The following is a 19,073-nucleotide window of genomic DNA, read 5'->3' as shown; positions in this document are numbered from 1 at the left end:
GACTCAATGTGGCGGGGTCCTGAGCCGCGGGGATTCGACATGTGTCCTGTGGCAGGTCGCGTCTGCGAGATGCACGGGACGCTCTTGCATGTGTACGACTATCTACCTCCTCCGAGCGATTTCTCTCCTCCTCTCGATGCGTAGAGAGTGGAGCTCCTGCCCAGGACGTCTCGCCAAAGTTCGCACCAGGACCGTCTTTGCCATCACATCGGACCATTATCGCGAAGCGTTGTTTTCTACCTCCTGCGACCCGCAAAGCAGCATCGCGCCAAGTATAGGAACTCATCCTGATGCGGACTCGACCTTCACTACTTGCAGTCATCGTCCTTTATTGCTCGCTTTCACTCTCCCTACTGCGATCCCTCATCCTTCACTGCTCGCCCTCGTCATCCTTCCCCCGCTTCCGCTTCCCGCCCGCCTTCGTCCCGGGACCCCAATTCGCCGTCGGATTCACCTGATACCGCACCAGCTTGACCTTCGACGACGCGCTGACGGTGTCGGGGTGCCGCTTGAAGTTCGCCTCAAAGCTAGGAGGAGGGTCAGCGTGTACCATGCGAAACCGCCGCGCGTCATCGTCGAAATAGAACTCACCTCCCCTCCTTATCCAACAACTTCAACGTCGGCGAGCCCGCAGATATCTTTTCGCGGTTCACCGGATGTGTCTTGACCCAGGCGCGGAAGATGTCGTGCAGCGCGCGGGTGGGTGCGTCCGTTTTGAGCGAGCCGGCAGCGGCGTGCGAGCGGGAGACGGCGTAGCCGGCGTGGAGGAGGGCGGAGCTGGGGAATTAGTTTTTGAGTCAGTATAGTTGGAATGACAGGGAGAGAAGGTTGGGAGAGGATGTGAAGGATGGGCCAGGATGTGAAGGCTAGGAAGGAAATGGCCGCTCACGCAGTCTCGTCCAACGAGGGTGTCACGCAGTGGAAGTGCCCTGCTACGCGCGCGGGCGTGAAGTAGAAAGGGGTGTCGAGTTCCTATGAACATTTATTGGTCAATCATGTATACATGCACGACAAAGGCTCTCACCTCGCTTGCCACCGTCAACATGCCCTTCATGCGCGCCGCAGTGCCATACTTTGCCTTGAAGACATGCCCCTCAATCGACGCATCCGTGGATGCTGGTGCGGGTGCTGACGCATCGGCGGCCTTCGACGAATTTTTGGCATCTTCCGTTGTTGGCGCCTTCGTAGCCGTCGACGCATCTACCGCCTCGCTCTCCTCCACATGCTTCAGCACCTCCCTCACAAACGTCTTGTCGTGCAGAGGACCGCTCCACATCGGGCCTGCAACCTGTAAAAACTTGTCAGTGGCTTACGAGGACAAGTGCGAACTCCGTAGGCAGGTATGCGAGACTCACATGCAATGACCCCTCGCACTCCGGGCAGCGGCCGTCGACCGGTGGACCCGGCGCCGTTCTTGCACTGACGTTCACATTCCCCGACGGCTGGTGCGTCTTCTCGACGACGCGTCCCAGAGGCTGGGCGTAGTGCGCCTGGCAGAAGGAGCAGACGTAGTATGTGGAGGTTTTGCTGGGGGCGAAAAGGTCAGTATATAATATGCACCTTCGAAGTACATGTGCGACGCGTCGATGTGTGCGCGAACGTGAAGCACCAGCACTCACCCGACCAAGCGCTTGACCTCGATGGCTGCATAGCGCACGCGTACGAACACACGGACGTAGAAGTCGATGGAGAGGGACAGAAGCGGCTCGATGGCGCGCCCGTATCTTGCAGCGGCGGTGGCGAGGGAGTGAAGGAGGAGGCGGAGGGCCTAAGGGCTGACTGTCAGCTCAAGAGAGGAGGGGGGAAAGGAGAGCAAGGGAGGAGGGCAAAAACTTACAGATTCATGGCAGTAGTCCGCCTTGACAGAGACGCCACCATAGTTCGAGTAGCTATACTACAGTAAGCACAAGAACGACAAAGGAGGGAAGCTCCCTACGCACCATTTTTCGGGATAGTTCACCGTCGCTAGTACAGCCAAGTCCGTGCAAGTCACGCATAGCAGGCCACCGTCGCGGATGGCTTGTACGGCGCCGTCAATAAAAGGCGCAGCCGTGCCGTACGGGTCGAGGTCAACAACGTCGACTGGGGATGACCGGTGGCTGTAGAGTAGTGCGCTGAGGGGAAGTGGTGGAGGGTCAGCGGATTGTTCGGATTGCAGCGGATTGTTCGTGCGTAGCAATTGTGCGCGCACCATGCGTCCCCTTCGTTGACATGTACGCGCTCTTGAGCCAGAGGGCCATTAATGTCCACATTGCGACAAATGGCTTCGGCAGCGGCAGGGAGGATGTCGTTCGCGATGACGCGACTGAGGGTAAGGAGTCAATACCGTAAAGGATGGTGGAGGAGGTGTCGCACTGTGCGAGAGGTATCTCTTTGGCGTATCGGATGGAGCGGAGTCCCGTCGCCGACAGGGCTTCAAGAATGGTGGTCTTGAGGGGTGCTGGCTGCAGAAAGTCGGCATTGGGTATGGGAAGTCTATGGTGGACGCACCTTGGACGCCTCAGCTTCCACCTCCTTCGGCGCTTCCCCTTCTTGCTTCCCACCTCCATCCTTCGCTTCTGCGTCCTTCGCCGCCTTCGCCCGTTTTCGCGCTCTTCCAGCTTCTCGCTTCGCCTGCCTCTCCTTTTCGCGCATCTCGCTCCAGGTGCGGATGCATGCTATGCTCAGGTCGCGGTTGAACTCCTGCACGGGGTTGAGGAACGCCTCGTCCGCGGCCAGCAAAAGATGCGTCGTATTTTCCGTATGCAGTCGCAGGCCTTCAGGAACAATAATTGAGGTCGTTGGGTCTATGGTTCCCGAGGGTTTAGGCGCGGTGGCGCTTGGAGTACTGGTCGACGCAACAGGCGCGCTGGGGTTGTCCACATCCATTGTTGCCAGGGTTCTCAGGGACAAGCCAAGACGGGGGTGGGGGACCGGTTTGCACAGACGTGCGCGAGTGAGAAAGGAAGATCTGCAGAAGGACAACACCGTGAGCGATCTCGTCCTCGACGTCGGACGCAGACAGTGCACTCAACCGATCACCCGATCACTGAGATAAGATAGCAGCATCTTATCAATACAGCAGCGTGCGCGATGCGAGTTTTAGTGCAGCTTCAAACCTTGGCGCTGCCGTCCGCGCCCTAGGCCCTCTGGAGATGGCTGTCGACTGTCCGCCGGTTGCAAAGCTAGGGATCGCCTGGAACTAGGTTTCAAGGTATGTGTGTCGGCGGATAAGGGTCGGATTCTTGAGTGAGGTCGGCTCCATGCCAGTAAGTCTACCCCACTATCCTACTTGCCAGTGCTCCGCAAGCGCTGAGATCATACCATCTACTCAAAATCCTTCGCTCGCTCTAACGATGTGGCCCAAGAGATTGTCCAAAGGAATTTCCTTTGCATATTGCTTTGGCGCGAGGAAGTTGGGTTAGGATTAGCACATCTGTCATGGACAGTCAAGGATATGGTCGATTATGCATGTTTCTAGGAACTCTCTACCCAGATGTACCTCGTCAACATTGTCTATAAGTTTTCGAAGAAACGTGAGGGGAAAAGTCGAACACTCACGTGAGAAATGTGATAGATCACGGGACGTCACGGCCGAGACAGCCCTGGACCGGCAAATGCCGCTTCCAGGTTTCCATCGCATTCGTTACGATGTTTACACCTTTCTCTCTTACCAGAGGGTCAAGAGTCCATCTTTCTGCCCGAAATAATCCTACACTCTACTCTCATCCCTCATGCCCAGCTCGCAGCGTCCCTTGCGAACCTTGGACGACATTATCCAAGAAATCAGTCTCCTTGGCAAAGCGAACAAGGGCGAGCCCACAGAGATTAAGTCGAATGCCGAGAAGCAAAGGCGGCAGAGGGCTCTTATAGCAGCGCTGGAGACGCTTCTCGCGCATCACCGACCCTTCGCGGCTTGCGATCAAGGCCCTCCGCGCCGCCACCGCTACGACGAACCATTCGATCCCAACACCGCTCCGATGGTCGCTGCCCGGAATGCCATCAGGCAGTACTCCTGGCTGCGAATCCGCCTCAATTCGCTCGAGCACCGCGCGCCGTCGGCCGTATGGACGCTGCTACAGGCGTACGAGCCGGTCGCGCTCGATTGGGTCCACCTGCTGCACCCACGGCACAAGCTCGTGCGACGCGATGAGGATAACACGGTCAGCCTTCGACTCGTTGAGGAGACCCTCATGCTCCTCGACTGTCTGCTGCTCCCGTCTTCCAAGCGCCCCACCGCCCTGCGCGACTTCGCCCTTACAACAAACCTCATACCGTACACGGTCGACATCTGGGCAAACCTCTTCCGATACGTGAAGGATCCTCCGGAGAAAACCGTCTTCCGCGCCGCCGTTGTCCTACAGATGGCTATGACAGCGGTATGGGACGCCGCCCACCGTGTGCCGCCCGTAGTCGCAGAGGCGCTGGTGCAGTCGCTTCGAGGGCATCCGAGACCCCTCTGGCACACTCTCACGGCGTACTGGCAGCAGTTGACTTCGGAAGAGTGCGCCGATATCAACGAATGGCTTATATCCTTGGCAATAGGCCTGATTCTGGATGTACCGGAAGTGAGGCCTATGACCTGCCCGCGGGAGGTCATCCGCTACGCCGTCAAGGCACTGGACAGTTACCATACCCGAAAATCGTGGGGCGCGGTGACGAAGGTGGCTAATCTTATTTATCTTCTGGTATCCGAGCCGCGTGACCACAGGGCGCTCGAGTGGGCCATCCGGGACGACCTGTTTCTTGCAATCCGCCGTCTGGCCGACGATTCAGTAGCACTGCTGCAGACAGGGGTGAACGAGGCGCTCGCCGGGCTCGCGGAGAGGTTATACCAGGGGTTCAACTTCTGGCGTGTGGCACGCGCCTTTCACGACAAGTACAGCGACTACACGTTGCTAAATGACTCCCATGCCCTCCTGAAGGATATTTTCATTGCGTACCGAGAGCGGCGACAGGCAATGCTAGACTCGGAGCGGCAATGGAAAGAAGTCAAGCGACATTGCTCTTACGGCAAGGTGCGACACTTAGTTTGATTTTCTAGCATGACCCGGCTCACCTTTCACATCAGTGTCCCCTAAAATCCACCTCTCACGAGTCGCCACCCCAACTATTCACATGTGTGTGCCACTCCGTATACTACTGCTCCAAGGACTGCCAACGAAAGCACTGGCTCATGGGTCACCGGGATAGCTGCGATTGGAGCGTTGGTGAGTCATGAAAAATTGGATGATCTGCGCTGCATACATATAACCACCGCCAGAAGGACAGACCCGGTACCGCGACTTCCACTACATCATCAATATCTGCCTCTTCTACGCGGCGGTGCACCGGGACGCCATATTTGACGAGGTCCACCGCATCGACCCGAATCGCGAGCACCACATCGATATCCTGGTCGATCTGAAAGCACCCGAGGTTCGCCATCGCATTGAGCTTGGTTCCCCGCTTGGCGAGGACACCCCGCATACCAAGACTGGTCCTCATGACAAGGACGTCCCGCTCGACAAGGCTGCGCCGGCTGAAAAGGCCGTCCACCACGTCAAGCGTTGCGGCATAATTGAAGCGCGATGGGTCGACGGACATGAGTTTGTTCGCCGGACTCTCGGGACTGCTATAAACCTCAATGTCTGGGAGGATCACTATACAATATCCACGAATAACTCATCGCCCTCGCTATCGAGCGATTCTCCCTCTTCGCTATCCCATGATTGTCCATCGCGCTCCAGCGATGCTTCTTCCTCGCAATCCAACGACTCCACCCCGCTACCACCTGGCTACACCTACAGTACTATGCCACTTATTCCTGAGCCCGGCGCTGCTAATATTGCACTGGCGCCACTCAATCTGACGGCCATACAGGTCGGAAGAGTCGCGCAGGATTGACGCTGCATATACACACACTTCTTTTATAGTGTTTGTCTTCCCATGCATCCCATGCATGATAACATTATAATTCCTCCACTAAACAAGGCGGACGTTGTCTATGATCCAAGAAAATAGACCACAACGAAAACCCTCTCAGGCGTCTTCCGATGGCGCCCACAATACGCATCGTCCACTTGCATTTCCGCTGACTGCGCGCTCTACGATGCTCGGGTGCGAGCATGTAACCGCTTGCACTGCAGTGATCCTGGCGAAATCGTCAGTGATAGCTCCTCCGAAAGGCACAGCCAACCCTCGCCCGAAAGGCGTGGCTGCCACCCTCCCGAAGACAGAACCAACGCTCACTTCGTCTTATCCTCCAACCTTGCCAGCAAATCCCCCTTCGCCGAAAATATATCCAACGAGTGGTGCATGTTCCCGACCGTGAAGTGCGGGTAGACGTCCGGGTTCTCCGTCCAGCGCGCGCGGAGGGGTGTAAGCCAGCGGCCCTGGTAAAAGTACGTATCAGTATTCAGATGGAGAAGGGAAGAGAGGATGTGATCAACGAGAGCTGAGAACACTCACTGTCTGGCAGTTATGCGGAATAACGCGCAAGGGGCGCATGCTCGGGAACTGGCTATCTGTCTTGAATGCCGAGGACTTGAAGTCCCAAACTAGGGGGAGCGTAAGCGTCAGTACATCATTATCCATCTCCGTATGCAGCCAGCGCAACGCGAGCCCGACGAACCACTCACCTCTCAACTTATCATCGTAACTCGTGCTGACCAGACTCCGCCCCCTCGCATCCCAATAGACCGACCCGACCGCCTTGTCGTGCTTCCACTCGCCGCGCATCAGCGCTCGACCGGACTCAGACTCGTAAGTGGTGATGGCATCGTAACCCCAAGCCGATTGAACATCCGAACTGGTGCCCAGATCATCGTCTGGCTCGCCTAGGACGCGCGGGTCCTTCGTGAGTTGGCGGGTGTCCCAGATTCTGCGCAATGGCGGTTAGCAAACTCTCGAACAAGATAAGAAGGAGAGGAAGATGCCGCCTCACCTTACAGTCCGATCATTGCTTCCCGCTGCGAGGAAATTGGGTCTCGAGGGATTTACGCTCACGGCGCCAATCTTGTCCCCTGAGAGACCGAAGTATCGGGCCTGCGATGAGTCGTCAGCATGTACGAACAGGACTCGTTAGCGTAAGGGACAAGATGGCTAGCGCAGACGACTCGGACGCGTCGGGAAGGACCCGACTCGAACAGCGACGACCCCATGAACAAAAGATCTCACCTTCCCCCTTGCCTCCCTCAAATCCAAATGCACCACCCCGCCCGCCGCGTCCGATATCCACATCTCGTTCCCGGCTGGCGGCATGTCGACACTCGACAGCAATGCGCCGCCCTCCGCGGTATATATCTCGCGTGATACGCCGGACTCAAACGAGAGCGAGCGCAGGGTGCAGTCGTAGGAGGTGGTGTAGACCTACGCCTTGGTTAAGTACCTTCCGATTCTTCATGGCTCCAGAGATGAATCAACTCACCGTCTGGCTATTTACCGGGTCGATCTTGATCGTCGAGATGGAGGACTTGGAGGTAGCGGGCCAATGCAGCTGCAGTCGCCAGTACTTGCCGCCTTCCTCTGTCGACGGGTCCGAGGCCTCGCCGTCCTCGTCCGCGATTTCGTCCGTGGGGGCTCGTGCGTCCCAGATACCCAGCTATTGGACAGATTAGCCACGAGGCCGACGAGTCGAGCGGTGTGAACCACTTGCCTGTCCGTGCTTGTCTGCAATCACAAGTCAGCTTCAATCTCACCATCCAATAGTTGCAACTACAACTCACCCCCAAAGAAGATCAAATCCTTGCTTTTCTCCGGATGATACGCTACGCTATACACGCGGTCCTGCGTCACCTTCGCCCGCGACACGATCTGCAAGTCCTGCAGCGACTCGCGCAGGGCGGTCACCTCAGCATTTTCCTTCTTCGATTCGGAGGCGGAGTACACAAATGCTTCTGGGTCGGCGGCCCGGCGCCAACCTGTCGTGTACTCGGACTTGACGGGCGACTTGGAGGGTGATTTCTTAGACTTGGACGGGGATTGTTTCTTCGACGGCGATTGCTTCGCGCTGTCTTCAGACTGAAGCTTCATAGCAGCCAGCAAGGCGGTCATCTCGCCGTCTTCCATGTCCTCGACGATGGTGCGGAGGTCAAGGTCTTGGTGGCGCGGGCGCTTAGCTTCTCTTGCGCGCTCTTCGGCCTCGAGACGTTCGGCTTCTTCCTTGGCTCGACGAGCTTCAAACTCGGCCTATGTGAGGGTCAGTACTCGGAGTCTTCATGGATGTCAGGTGCGGGAACGAAGGGTGGTTCATTCCGATCCGGTTCGTGCTAGATGGCGTTAGGCGCCGGCCAAGGGAGGGGAAAACATGGTATCTGAGGCGTCAAGCCGGTAGCACAGATATGATGTTAGACTATTGGAATGCTGCCAATCGCGTACCTCGCGCTTTCTCTTCTTCGACGGGCTCTCATTGGGGTCGATCGTAGTCCTCAAGCGCGTGCTCTGCCGACGAGGGACAGGCACTTCCTCCTTCCTCTCCCGCTTCTTCCGTGGCTGCACGGGCTTGGCTTTCGGTGTATCCTTCTTCGCATCTGGAGGGGGCTTCGCCGGGAATCCAAGATCCTTGCTAGCGTTGTCAAGCTCGAGCGCGGCGAGGAGGGCGCGGTTGCGGGCGATGTTGGCTTCCCGCTCTAGTTCGCTGAGGGGTGTAGAGAAGATTGTTGACAATATTCAGGGGAACGGGAACGGGAAAGGCACGGTGGTGATTGTGAGATGTCAGCGAGAGGTTGCTCTTGCGGTAAGCGCGCACGCACTATTGGGATATCTTGGGCATTGTCAGGTATCAGAGCAATGGCTAAGATTTCCAGCGCAAATTCTTTCTAGGAGATGTCTGTTTTCGACGTCTAGGGTGCGCCACAGGCGGCGTGATGATGGTATGCGTCAAGGAGAGACGCGTCTCGGTGCTATCGTGACACAGTCATTGCCACGTGCATAACAAACCACCATCAGGTGATCTGTGACAGGACGTGCTTCAACATGTGACAATAGCGCGTGCCGTGGAAGACGAGCGCGATCCGGTGGAGGAAGCTGAGTTGATGGAGGGATAGGAGGAGGAATGACGGGCGGGGAAGAAAGGAGAGAGGGAGGAACAAACTCAACGGTCGCCCGAGGTGCATTTCGACTTTCAAACCGAATCGGCCAGCGATAGAGGCAGGAACCTATGACACTCACGAGAACCACACTCGTGAACAAATACTACAGAGTTAGCAGAAGAATATCTTCGATGGGCTAGCGCGTATTGATTCAGTATGAATACCTGCTGCGGAAGAAAGTGCAGAGACGAAAAGAAGTGTGACGGTAGCGCGTTTCCAAACTGTGACCGGTACATAAGTTGGCGACTTCCGTACACCGACGTTTGTTCTGGCGAGTTAATGCGCCGGCGAGAGAGCATTCATAGATAGAAGATCTGTGTAACACTACTTTTCTGCGCCATGCACCCACAGCGATCCTGTAAATGCACCGGTTCACAAATTGTGATGTAGCGGTCATTCATTTCCTGACTAAACTATTACATCTCCAGTCCCATATACAAACAAGAAAACCATAAACCCTGCTTTACAGTAGCTCAATCCACGTTTGCCTAGAATGGCGCATCACATCAATATCATGTTGCAAATCAGGACGTTTTCTGAATACGCGATGAACGTCGATACACTCCAGTGAAGGCAACAATAGACGCCATCCCTGATAGTGGACCAGTAGGTCGATGAAGCTCCTGTGTGACAGCAGCTCATCGAAATCCAGTTTCCAGAGATTGTCCATGAGTTGAAGGCAGGGTATCCAGGCTGACTGGTTTCGTTCCTTCGGCTTGGACACCCGCAATTGGCCCAAGGATTGCGCAGCCCCACCACGCTTCAAAAACCCAAGCAGGGTGCGCGATCCATACGTCGGCACAGCCTTGAGCTTGAGATTGTCGACGCGGGGGGCGGTGATGTGATTGAGCAGCGCGCAAGCAAAGCCGAAGAGTTCGATGAAGGTGAGCGCCCCCATGACGAGCACATCACCGCCGTCCGCGCGCGTAGGGTCTGAGTCATCGAGGCCTTCCGGTGGCTCCTCGATATCGATAGTGAGCGACTGCAGCGTGTCTGCGCAGGACCGCAGGAAAGGCAGCACATGCGTGACGGGGAAGGGATTTTCCACCACAATCTTCAGTGTCGTGAGCGCGCGCGCGATGGGCACGTGCAGCTGCCGATCGCTCTCCAGCGTTTCCAGCGAGACAGTGATCTCCCGAAGCCGCGGGGACGCGACGAGGTCGAGTGTGCTGAGGTCCTTAAAGTCGGGCGCCTGTAATGCGTAGACGGCCAGCCGCTCGAGGTTCTCCGTGTAGAGCACCTTGAGATCGGGCATCACCTTGAGGAAGCCCACGGCGACGATGGAGCGCAAGCGAGAAGCGTACGGTGCAATGCAGTCCCACAGATCCCACAGGATCTTGGCCTGCTCGCAGCTCACCTCGAGCGGCAGCTCCTTCGTTAGAGGGAGGTACAGCTCTTCGTATTTCTTGAACTCGGCTAGTTCGTCTTCCACGACCACCGTCGTCCACAACGATGCGTGGTCGCGCGCAACCCTCCGCCAATTAAAGCAGACGCGCGAGACCGCGATCGCAGTCGGTAGACTGCGCTCGGGCTCCTCAGGCTCGTCCACAGCGAGGGAGAAGATGTGCGCCATGATTTCTTCAGGCAGCCGACGGATAGGAGACACAAGGCACCGGTGAATGGCCAGCTGTTCCAGGATTTTCTTGCGAATCCTGTCGGTAGTCGTGTCGTATCGATGAAGTTTGGCGAGCTCAGACTCCAGCTGCGAGGTAAGATCTTTGATCCCCGCAATCTGGATACCAGTCAGAGGCTCGTTAGCTCGCAGCGTCGCGAGGTTCGCAACAGACGCCGCGCGCTCGAGAGTTGTTCTGGCGGACTCGAGATCACTTCGGTGGGACATACTGTCCTGTCTTGACGATAAGCAATGTCCTCTTTAAGGATACTCAGAGGCACACTCACTCTCCAATGCTCTGTCTCGCGAAGGGGAAGATCTGGATAGGAACAAAGGTGGGAAGGACAGTGAAGTGTGGCGCTGCTCATCTGTTCGGCAATCGCCGATTACCCGGGTTCCCACCTTGTGCTCACGAGTTCAACACGAATCACTAGTTGCGCCTTGCAGTTATGGCTCTTGCATGCAACGTTCGTGTGCAGATACATCGGCGCGAGTCTGACACATGATGGGGTGGCCTAGCTGCTCAAGCGAGTCCTCAAGGCGACGGGCTGATGATGGCTCGGGATAGGATAGCAATTGCTCTATAGGTGACTAGCGGGATGGACCCGTGCGATGTTTCCCGAGGGAAAGTGAGCTCTGTCAAAGCAAAGTGGTTGCTGGACAGTAGGTACGTCGTCTTCGTTGATTGAGAGGTACTTCCGCCTAGAGCAATCAATGCGAGTCGAGCTATGGCCCGTCCTGAGTCACGGCTGTCCGCTCATCTATCTGTGTACAACCTTCAAAGCCTTTCCATTATAATTCCATCCCATTCTCTCGCCAAGGCTCGCCATCGATATTCCGATCCCCGTCCCCCTTACATCGTTCTCCGATGCGCACGTCTCATGTCAACCCACTATGCTCTTCCTTGTTGAACTTCAGCACAATTTTACGCATTTTGAGTGCTTCCTCAGCTGATCTCTATTACAGCGGCATTCATAATGATGCGGAATTCGCGCGAGTTGCACGCGGCGTGCCATGTTTGGCCGCGCCCTCCCGGCAACTACCGCGGCAGTATTTGTTAGTTCGAGATGCACATTTCTCGGTCTTCTTTGAGTAATATTCATGCGAAATGACCTTTCCGTGCACCTTTTTTGCGGAGGGTGGCCCATCCGAGGAAAAGGACAAGACCAGCTGGGAGTTCGGACTTTTCCGAGAACCACGCGCGTGAGGCGCGTGGGCGCGGGCTCCTCCGAGAGATACATACATTATCATTGTCCTGCAAGAAACACATAGGTATAGATCTACCAAGAGGACTCTGATGTACGATACAGAGAGCTTGGAGTGTACAAAAACCGCAGAGAACAGTGCTTCCAGCCTTTCGCGGTCGTTGCCGGAGGGGCGCAGCCAAACATGGCACGCCGCGTGCAACTCGCGCGAATTCCGCATCATTATGAATGTCGCTGTAAGGAGAAATGGTATTACACCGCGTCTGCGTCGCGTAAAGTCGGCTTTTACTGCACGCTCAGAGTAAGGAAGAAAATGTGACTTCGACCTAAGTGGCGCTCGCCAGCGCGAGCCCTGCACGGGACCCATATAGTTGCGCATGACGCGCAGGCTGAAAGGAGAAGGGCACGCGGGTTCTCCGAGTCAGAGCCAGAAAGGTATAGTCCGAGCGTCGTCCAATGGTGAGGTTTAGAGGTTTTGTCAAAGCGGATCGCCCATTCAGTAAAAGTCCCTTCTTCCTTATAGAAGGGATGTATGTCTACGCGATGGTGTAGGCGTGTGTTGGGCGTGTAGCTCTGGCCTACGACCCGTCATCCATATGCCGATGAGAACCCACAAACTACAATGTAATCAACTCAACGCTATCCTCCTCTAAGGTGTCCAAATCCACAGCACACACGGCACCCGTATCTGAAGACTCTGGCGCGTACACTGTATGGCAGATGGCGCGAACCCATCCCAGCCGTTGACCAGGGATCGTCGGTATACCCGCTGGCAGTGCTTCGATCCGATGCCCTATCTTCGGGTCACGGAGATCTACGCAGATGAGGACGTGCCCTGCTCGGTTGAAAGGCGGACGGCGAATATCAGAGAGTATCGCCTCCTTCTTCGACTGAAGGTAGAGCTTGCAGAGATTCAGCAGAAATTGAACGTCGCAAGCGGTCGATTGGCCTGATAAGATACGGACGTGAGCACGACTCAGCATGCATAACTTATAGATTGCCTGCCAGCTCACCGATGGGCGGGCCCGTACAATGTTCGCGATGTCCGGCTAACCAATGCTCTTTCTGACACGGTGTCGAGCAGTAGAATGCGGCGCGACAAGCGCATGAGCGAACGACTGTTTGCACATTGGTGCCCATAGACCGTGACGAGCACTGTCATGGCGTGAGCCTTCGGAACGGTCGTTCTGTCAAGAGGGCGACTCACCGAGAAATTCGTGCAGCGCCGCTTCAAATGGCCTCTTTCGATGCGCATGGGCCAAAGCGCGGGACGTCGCTCTTCGTAGGCAGTGATCACGGCCGCGAGGATCGAACCAGCCGGGACATCGAGCCCACGAAGCTCGTATTGATGCCTCTTGTGAAAAGCGTACAGCACGCGCCAAGATACGAACCCGTGGCAAATCAAGTCCCCAATGAGCTTTTGAACGATATCAGGCGAGCTTCGGAACGATGGTGCGACGGCGTTGTGTAGACACACGAGAGCGTCGAACAAGCCGGCATTGATGGCCCACACGAGCGTCCTGTGATCGCGTAGGTCGTCGAATATCGTGTGAAGATAGAGTGTGGCGATCTCGACGGTGTGCCACTCCTCCCTCATAATGTGTAGGCGAAAAGAGCGTAGGAGGCTGTACGTTGCGTCTTTGGGATGCACAGCGGGCGCGGGGAATCCCACACTGTTGATGAACCATTGCGCGACGTTGTACAAATCTTTGACACTTGCTGCGTGATCGGCGGTTTCCGAGGCCTCGAGAATCTGAGCGTGACGGGCAATTACACGGCAAAGGTCCCGAACGCGTCCTTTGGTCGCCCGATCGAGTGAGGATCTGAAGGCGCGAAGAGGAGCTCCGCCAGGCTTCGTGTCGTAGTCGTCCTGGATGGCATGCAGGACCTTCACTGCAGTGTGCGACGTCTCGCCGCACATCCTCCTCGAGTACCGAAAGATGTTGACCAGAAAATCGACGGCGTAGTCCAGCAAAGCGGTAGAGGTCAGGTAGCTTCGGAAACCAGCCCCATCGCCGATTTCGCGCCAAGGTCCAGGGCATGTGACCGCGAAGAGAAGCTTGAGCAGTTCGCGGCAAAGGCCTTCGTGGTCCCCTGTAATCGGGCTAGGCTGAACGTTCATGTTCATGGGGTGCAGAAGATCAATCCATGCCAGGATGAGAGGCGCATCTAGAAAAAGCCGATTCCAGATAGGTGACGGGGGAGGCTGCAAGACTGGAATCGCGAGCAGGAGGTCGCCGTAGCAGATCATGATGCGGCGTGCAAGTTGTATGACGGGTGCTTGCGGGTCGAGTCGGTGGCTAGTAAACTTGGGTCCTGGGGGCGGAAGGAGCGGGAGAAGGTCTCGGAGGATAGAGAAGGGACGGCGGCGAGAGAGGTATCGCGAAAGACGCAGCAAGAAGGTCGGTATCTCAGGGTGCGGCGAGCTGCGAGCGGCCATGCCGAGGGCTAGATCCATAGCCTTCTTTGCGACCTCGGTGAGTTCGTTAACCGACTCGGCGGAAGACAGAGAGGAACGGCGAGCCATGGTACACAGCTGAACCCGCAGCCGGAAAAGCGAGATCGCCTGTGGATGGAGATTTCAACGAAGGAGAGGGCGGGAATCAGACGATCGAATGGGCGTGAGAATCTGCTTTAGGGGGATTTTGCGAGTTACTCCTTACGGTATGAACCGGCCGCGGCAACACGATCACGGAATGGGGTGCCAAGCATCTCATTCGTGATCATTTGTTCACATTCATGGCCGATGTACAGGTCATTCAGAAGTGTACATCTTCAGACGAGTCTGCAACGCAAGCTCCAGCTGCCTAGCTTCACACTTGACCCACTAGATCATCTACACAATTCTCAGACTTCAGCTGTATCCTCGGAGAGCTTGTCGTTGACCGCACTCACCAGCGCCAGATTTCCACCCACGACCGGCCGACCGCGGTTGCCGCTATTAGCCCCAGTGTCATCCAGGAATCGGTCGCCAAAGGGCGCTTGCGTGATCCCACTTGTCAGCCATGCATGCAGCGCGGTGATAAATTGGTCGCGGACGGCGGAGGTCGTCGACAAAGTTGTCCAGATCATCCATTCTGCGCGTAGGTCAGCGAAGCAGCTAAACGGGCGAAGGTCTTTACGCACGCGCAGAGGTGTACGCCGTTCGGCTGTCGATGGGGAATCCGTACTTGGCTACAATGAGGTGGGTTCAGAGGAACCTTGAGCGACAAGTGAGCGAGACGCACCGGTATTCGTGGCGTAATATGCGGACTCTATCGTCGCCAGTCAATTTACGCTGTACGAATTTTCCAACATCACTTACGCATGTCATTCACGGAGTCTGGGATAAAGTCCAGGCCGAGGAGCTTGTCCATAGCAAGGTTGTAGGCCAGGACGTCGCTGCATGCGCATTCAGACAACAGACGGTACCCAAGCAGAATGAGCTCACGTCGTATGGTTCCCGTACTGATGACCAAGTTTAGACACGCAGACGTGCATACTGTAAGCACACACCTCGAGCGTTAGGTGCGACCCATCCGCGCTAATACCATGCTCCTGCCACGTCGTCAAGTACGACGCGGCAGTATCCTACACTGATGATCAGCACTCGCAAATAGCCGCCTCGTACCCCGCTCGCAGGAAGCCTACGAAAACATACTCACATGATACGACTTCGCCGCCTCCTCGTCACTCTGATACTTCTCCTTGATGACTGACATGGCCTCCAGCGCAATAATTCCTTTGACCGCTAGGTTCGTCTGGTTCGGCAGCGAGCCGGCGAAGTCCGTCGTCGCAAGTTGGTCAGCGAGGAAGGGCATGTTGCCGACGAGGTATGCGCCCCATTGGTCGAGGAGATCGCTCTGAAACAGACGTTTGTGAGTGGTCCGCCTGATGGGCGGGGAGTAACCGTACGTAGGTGTCGATGAGTGAAGTGTCTCCACTGCGCTGAGTGTAGTCGAGAAGCATAATGACCATGTTGCCGCTTTCTGCACCACGATCAGCGTTAAAGCCTTGTCGAAGAGGCGAACATACCTTCGATCGGCATTGGCTCATCTGCACGCACCGACAGTGGTCAGTTGCCCGAGGTACGCTGCGCGCAGTCACGTACCCTGCCCATCGTTATGCCCATCCGCCACCGGGTAATGCGCGCCTTGTTACCAGTCAATCAGCAAGACCTGATAATTGAGAAGAAAGTCCACTCACCCAGATCATGCACTGCGTACTTATTGGGATACTGCCCCGATGCCTGGTAGTCGAGTAGCGGGAGCAACAAGTACTTGCAGTAGTCGATGTTCGTGTAGACGAAGACTGGCCAGGCGGGCATGATGATATCTACGGTATTGAGGTTCTGGGTGTGGGATGACTTTTAGAAAACACCGCTGGGGAGCGTACATACGCCGTCGCTAGAGATCTCTGAGGGAGTACGTGAGCCCAAGACCTGGCTATAGCCTGTATGGGACACCCTCACCCTTGATAAACATGAGGACATCGCTCGTATTCCAGGCACCCTCGCTGCCCGAGATCGTGATCTCGGTTGCGCCGAAGGACTGGCGCATCGAGAGCTCGACGATGTCTGCGTATTCGGGCGAGATGGCCTCTGCGTCCTTGCGGATTTGCGCGTCTAGGGTTGTCGCGCGGGCGAGAGCGTATGGGTAGTCGGAGAGGAAGGCGGTGATCTAGGAGAGGGGAGAGAGTTAACGAGAATTCTACCTGAGAGTGACACAGGGATGGGTGCATGATTCAACTCACCAGTTCCGTCACACTGTCATACTTGCTCCGCCAGTAGTACGAGCGCCCTTGCATGGTGCCATCCGGCTGGATGTAATTGATGACGGGGTCGCGGACGTGGCCGATGGCGAAGACGACAGGTTCAGAGGCGGTCGTGGAGACGTCGCCCAGGTCTTGTGCGAGACCGAAGACAGGCCAATCATCGCGGATGGCTGAAAGGGAGGTCAGCGTTCATATATCAAGATATCAAGATACGCAGAGTCGATTACCTCGAAAGTCCGTATCCTGCGTATTCGCCAGCGAGCCGTTGTCGATGAACTGCGCGCGTACAACAGTGTTTTGGCCGGTCTGATACGTCGACGAGCCGGCATCCTGCAGCGCATAGTATACGGATCCTTGCAACACACGGTCGTCGAGCTCCGCGAACGGCGTCTGATCCTTTAGCTGAGCCTGGTGGATCAACGTGCCGCCAGTCGTCGTGGTCGTCCAATTCGCCACGCGTGTGGTATCCCCGACGAGCCATTCACCACTGATGTCGGAGTAGACCTGCACAGAGTGCGGTGCGCCATCGGTGGACGCGGCGGTCACGGCCATGTAGGAGAAGGGGGTGGACTGGCGGACGAGGTCGTCGGGCTGAGGAGTTGATGAGTATGCGCTAAAGTTGAATGAGGTCACGGATGGAAGCTACCTCAATAGGACTGAGGAAGTTGATCGTGAGATTGACGCTACCTGCCGTCATAGTGAAGGTTGTTTGGGTAGATGTGTACTTTGGACAGCGATTAGTTTATGTTTGCCCCTCCAAAGGTACGCAATGCACCTTTGAGCTTGTCTGAACAGCTTTCGAGAAGGATGCGCCAGGCACTAGCGGCGCACCCAGGAAGGAGTAGGCAGCTCCATCGACCTTGACGAACCCAGCCCATCCGAAGGTCTGATAAACGCGTGAGCACTCCGATCGTGTCGAAGGGCTGCACGCGCACCTCATCCAACCTCCAAAACGAGGGCCACTCATCGTTGAGCGCGCGTCCGCTCCCAGATCCATCGGTGCCCTGTGGAAGCCATGCAGACAGGTAAGGAGTCCGTACTGCCAGGGGGAGAGCAGGAGGGTTGATCGGCAACGCGGTCCAGTTGTACGCGTTCGTGAAGGTCAGCAGGCTCGCAGCAAAGAGCGCGTAAAGCAGCAGAGGTGCCATAGCTGGGGCAGACAGACTGAGATTGCTCCTTATACGAGTCCTTCATTCGCCTGCGGACATGGGAAGGGCGTGATCATGGCGAATTCGATTGACCGTGCGGGCACCTGGCCCAAGGCACCCATGAAAGAGCATAATGTACAGTGGAGATACCTCGCTACAAAATGTCGAGCGAGGTATAGCTGTCGAGCAGTATATAACGCGACATCGTTAAGACATACGAGGCGCTGACGGTAGTGAGAGCAAAGAACAAGGGATGCCTTTTCTGGAATTCGATCTGACGTTGGACCCGGGCCGCTTCGCCGTCGCCACCTCCCAACGCTGATCACCTCCTTCGGCGCCAACACTCTCCTCTGTAACCAAATTCAGGCCTTACGATACCTGCACTTGCACTTCGCATCGCAATAGGCCTGGAAATTCCAGTTGCGTCTCCTTTGCCTAAACCCCCTCGCGGCGCTTTCTTCTCCTGCCGGTGGCTCTCAATCAGGTCGACCGTCGCGTCCGTTGTCGACCGGAAGATCGAGAAGCCCTCCTCATCCTCGCGCGGCTAAACACCTCTGGCTTTACACGGTCCACAACACCCTCAGCCCAACCCTCGGCCTGTACAGTCAGCCTATTCGAGCCCTTGACAGTATGAGGTCATTTTTCGGCGAAAATTACCGTGAGCACGAAAGTCGAAAGTGTGATGTGAAAGTACTGCACGGAGTAGTTTGCAGAGGGTGGCAGAGTATATAGCTCAACGGTTTTACTCAGGGGGGTACCTTGAGCATCCACGAGCTGGCTTTGAGCACCTTAAAGTGCGGCACAACGGTCAGGAAGCGGAGCAAGCTACGTTACGGGTTGTCACACCATCTGCCACGTGATACATCGGCAAAAGCCGAGTAGGCGGTTCGTTGGGGAGCATCCGGCTCTGTCTACCTGCTCATCGGACCTCGTCTCTCTTGAAGAGTACCTGAAGGAGCTCCTAGGACTACTAAGAGAGTCATCTTCTCCATATGGTCTGGGATAAGGGCCACTGGCCATACTCAGAGTAACGTGGGACCATTGCTCGGAGAATGCCGTGATCACACCAAGCGTGACTGACCGCGCCGACCATTCACAACCCGGCGACGATGGACATACATTCCATTCTCACGCATCGCAAAGATGTTCCAAAGGTCAGCAGAATCAATGTGGTCGGTGGCAAATGCACTAACACATGCTGTACATACGCGTCAACACTTCCTGAAAGTGATCATGTGCTTTTCGAAAGTACTTTGCCACTTTTAGTAAAGTGGTCACTTCTGGTAACAACATCATGCTTTTTGTG

At 56.1% G+C, this 19,073-nt stretch overlaps 7 protein-coding genes across 7 annotated transcripts; 2 read left to right on the top strand and 5 right to left on the bottom strand.

Moving 5' to 3' along the window:
* Positions 1-236: 236 nt before the first annotated feature.
* On the bottom strand, positions 237-2,868 carry SCHCODRAFT_081492 (TRM-domain-containing protein; the record flags this gene model as incomplete). Its single annotated transcript, XM_003036115.1, has 10 exons — positions 237-527; positions 592-777; positions 890-972; positions 1,625-1,768; positions 1,838-1,889; positions 1,941-2,114; positions 2,192-2,305; positions 2,356-2,444; positions 2,491-2,786; positions 2,829-2,868. The coding sequence occupies 10 exons, from the start codon at positions 2,866-2,868 to the stop codon at positions 371-373; spliced, it is 1,335 nt and encodes a 444-aa protein (XP_003036161.1). The 3' UTR covers positions 237-370.
* Positions 2,869-3,713: 845 nt separating this feature from the next.
* SCHCODRAFT_02560551 (uncharacterized protein) lies at positions 3,714-5,881 on the top strand (the record flags this gene model as incomplete). Its single annotated transcript, XM_050343761.1, has 3 exons — positions 3,714-4,997; positions 5,051-5,189; positions 5,243-5,881. 3 exons carry the CDS (start codon positions 3,714-3,716, stop codon positions 5,863-5,865), a joined length of 2,046 nt encoding a protein of 681 aa, XP_050202730.1. The 3' UTR covers positions 5,866-5,881.
* On the bottom strand, positions 5,874-8,840 carry SCHCODRAFT_02605085 (WD40 repeat-like protein). The gene is made up of 11 exons (XM_050344150.1): positions 8,712-8,840; positions 8,338-8,596; positions 7,686-8,148; positions 7,616-7,629; positions 7,388-7,561; positions 7,138-7,329; positions 6,905-7,005; positions 6,600-6,841; positions 6,430-6,518; positions 6,211-6,353; positions 5,874-6,112 (listed from the first exon to the last, which is right to left on the bottom strand). The coding sequence occupies exons 1-11, from the start codon at positions 8,729-8,731 to the stop codon at positions 6,001-6,003; spliced, it is 1,809 nt and encodes a 602-aa protein (XP_050202729.1). The 5' UTR covers positions 8,732-8,840; the 3' UTR covers positions 5,874-6,000.
* Positions 8,841-9,334: 494 nt separating this feature from the next.
* On the bottom strand, positions 9,335-10,994 carry SCHCODRAFT_02523922 (uncharacterized protein). Its single transcript, XM_003036117.3, has 2 exons — positions 10,950-10,994; positions 9,335-10,896 (listed from the first exon to the last, which is right to left on the bottom strand). The coding sequence occupies exon 2, from the start codon at positions 10,888-10,890 to the stop codon at positions 9,514-9,516; it is 1,377 nt and encodes a 458-aa protein (XP_003036163.1). The 5' UTR covers positions 10,891-10,896; positions 10,950-10,994; the 3' UTR covers positions 9,335-9,513.
* A 383-nt stretch (positions 10,995-11,377) lies between these two features.
* SCHCODRAFT_02605081 (uncharacterized protein) lies at positions 11,378-11,606 on the top strand. Its single transcript, XM_050344149.1, has one exon. The coding sequence runs from the start codon at positions 11,391-11,393 to the stop codon at positions 11,571-11,573; it is 183 nt and encodes a 60-aa protein (XP_050202728.1). The 5' UTR covers positions 11,378-11,390; the 3' UTR covers positions 11,574-11,606.
* Positions 11,607-12,193: 587 nt separating this feature from the next.
* Positions 12,194-12,400, bottom strand: SCHCODRAFT_02605080 (uncharacterized protein; the record flags this gene model as incomplete). Its single annotated transcript, XM_050344148.1, has 1 exon — positions 12,194-12,400. A coding segment is annotated over one exon (207 nt), but the record flags the coding sequence as incomplete, so codon positions are not given.
* A 71-nt stretch (positions 12,401-12,471) lies between these two features.
* On the bottom strand, positions 12,472-17,767 carry SCHCODRAFT_01146732 (DUF1793-domain-containing protein; the record flags this gene model as incomplete). The annotated part of the gene is made up of 21 exons (XM_003036118.3): positions 12,472-12,816; positions 12,881-13,022; positions 13,075-14,433; positions 14,763-14,944; positions 14,994-15,041; positions 15,095-15,121; positions 15,172-15,248; positions 15,298-15,314; positions 15,363-15,437; positions 15,512-15,709; positions 15,762-15,835; positions 15,882-15,902; positions 15,958-15,999; positions 16,053-16,197; positions 16,246-16,262; positions 16,318-16,525; positions 16,599-16,789; positions 16,847-17,210; positions 17,266-17,306; positions 17,451-17,505; positions 17,555-17,767. The coding sequence occupies 21 exons, from the start codon at positions 17,765-17,767 to the stop codon at positions 12,485-12,487; spliced, it is 3,828 nt and encodes a 1,275-aa protein (XP_003036164.1). The 3' UTR covers positions 12,472-12,484.
* Between the last annotated feature and the right edge of the window lie 1,306 nt (positions 17,768-19,073).

Source organism: Schizophyllum commune, assembly GCF_000143185.2.
Source record: "Schizophyllum commune H4-8 unplaced genomic scaffold SCHCOscaffold_1, whole genome shotgun sequence".
Taxonomy (NCBI): domain Eukaryota; kingdom Fungi; phylum Basidiomycota; class Agaricomycetes; order Agaricales; family Schizophyllaceae; genus Schizophyllum; species Schizophyllum commune.
Note: the sequence above shows the minus strand (reverse complement) of the source record. Positions and strands in the feature narration are given on the sequence as shown.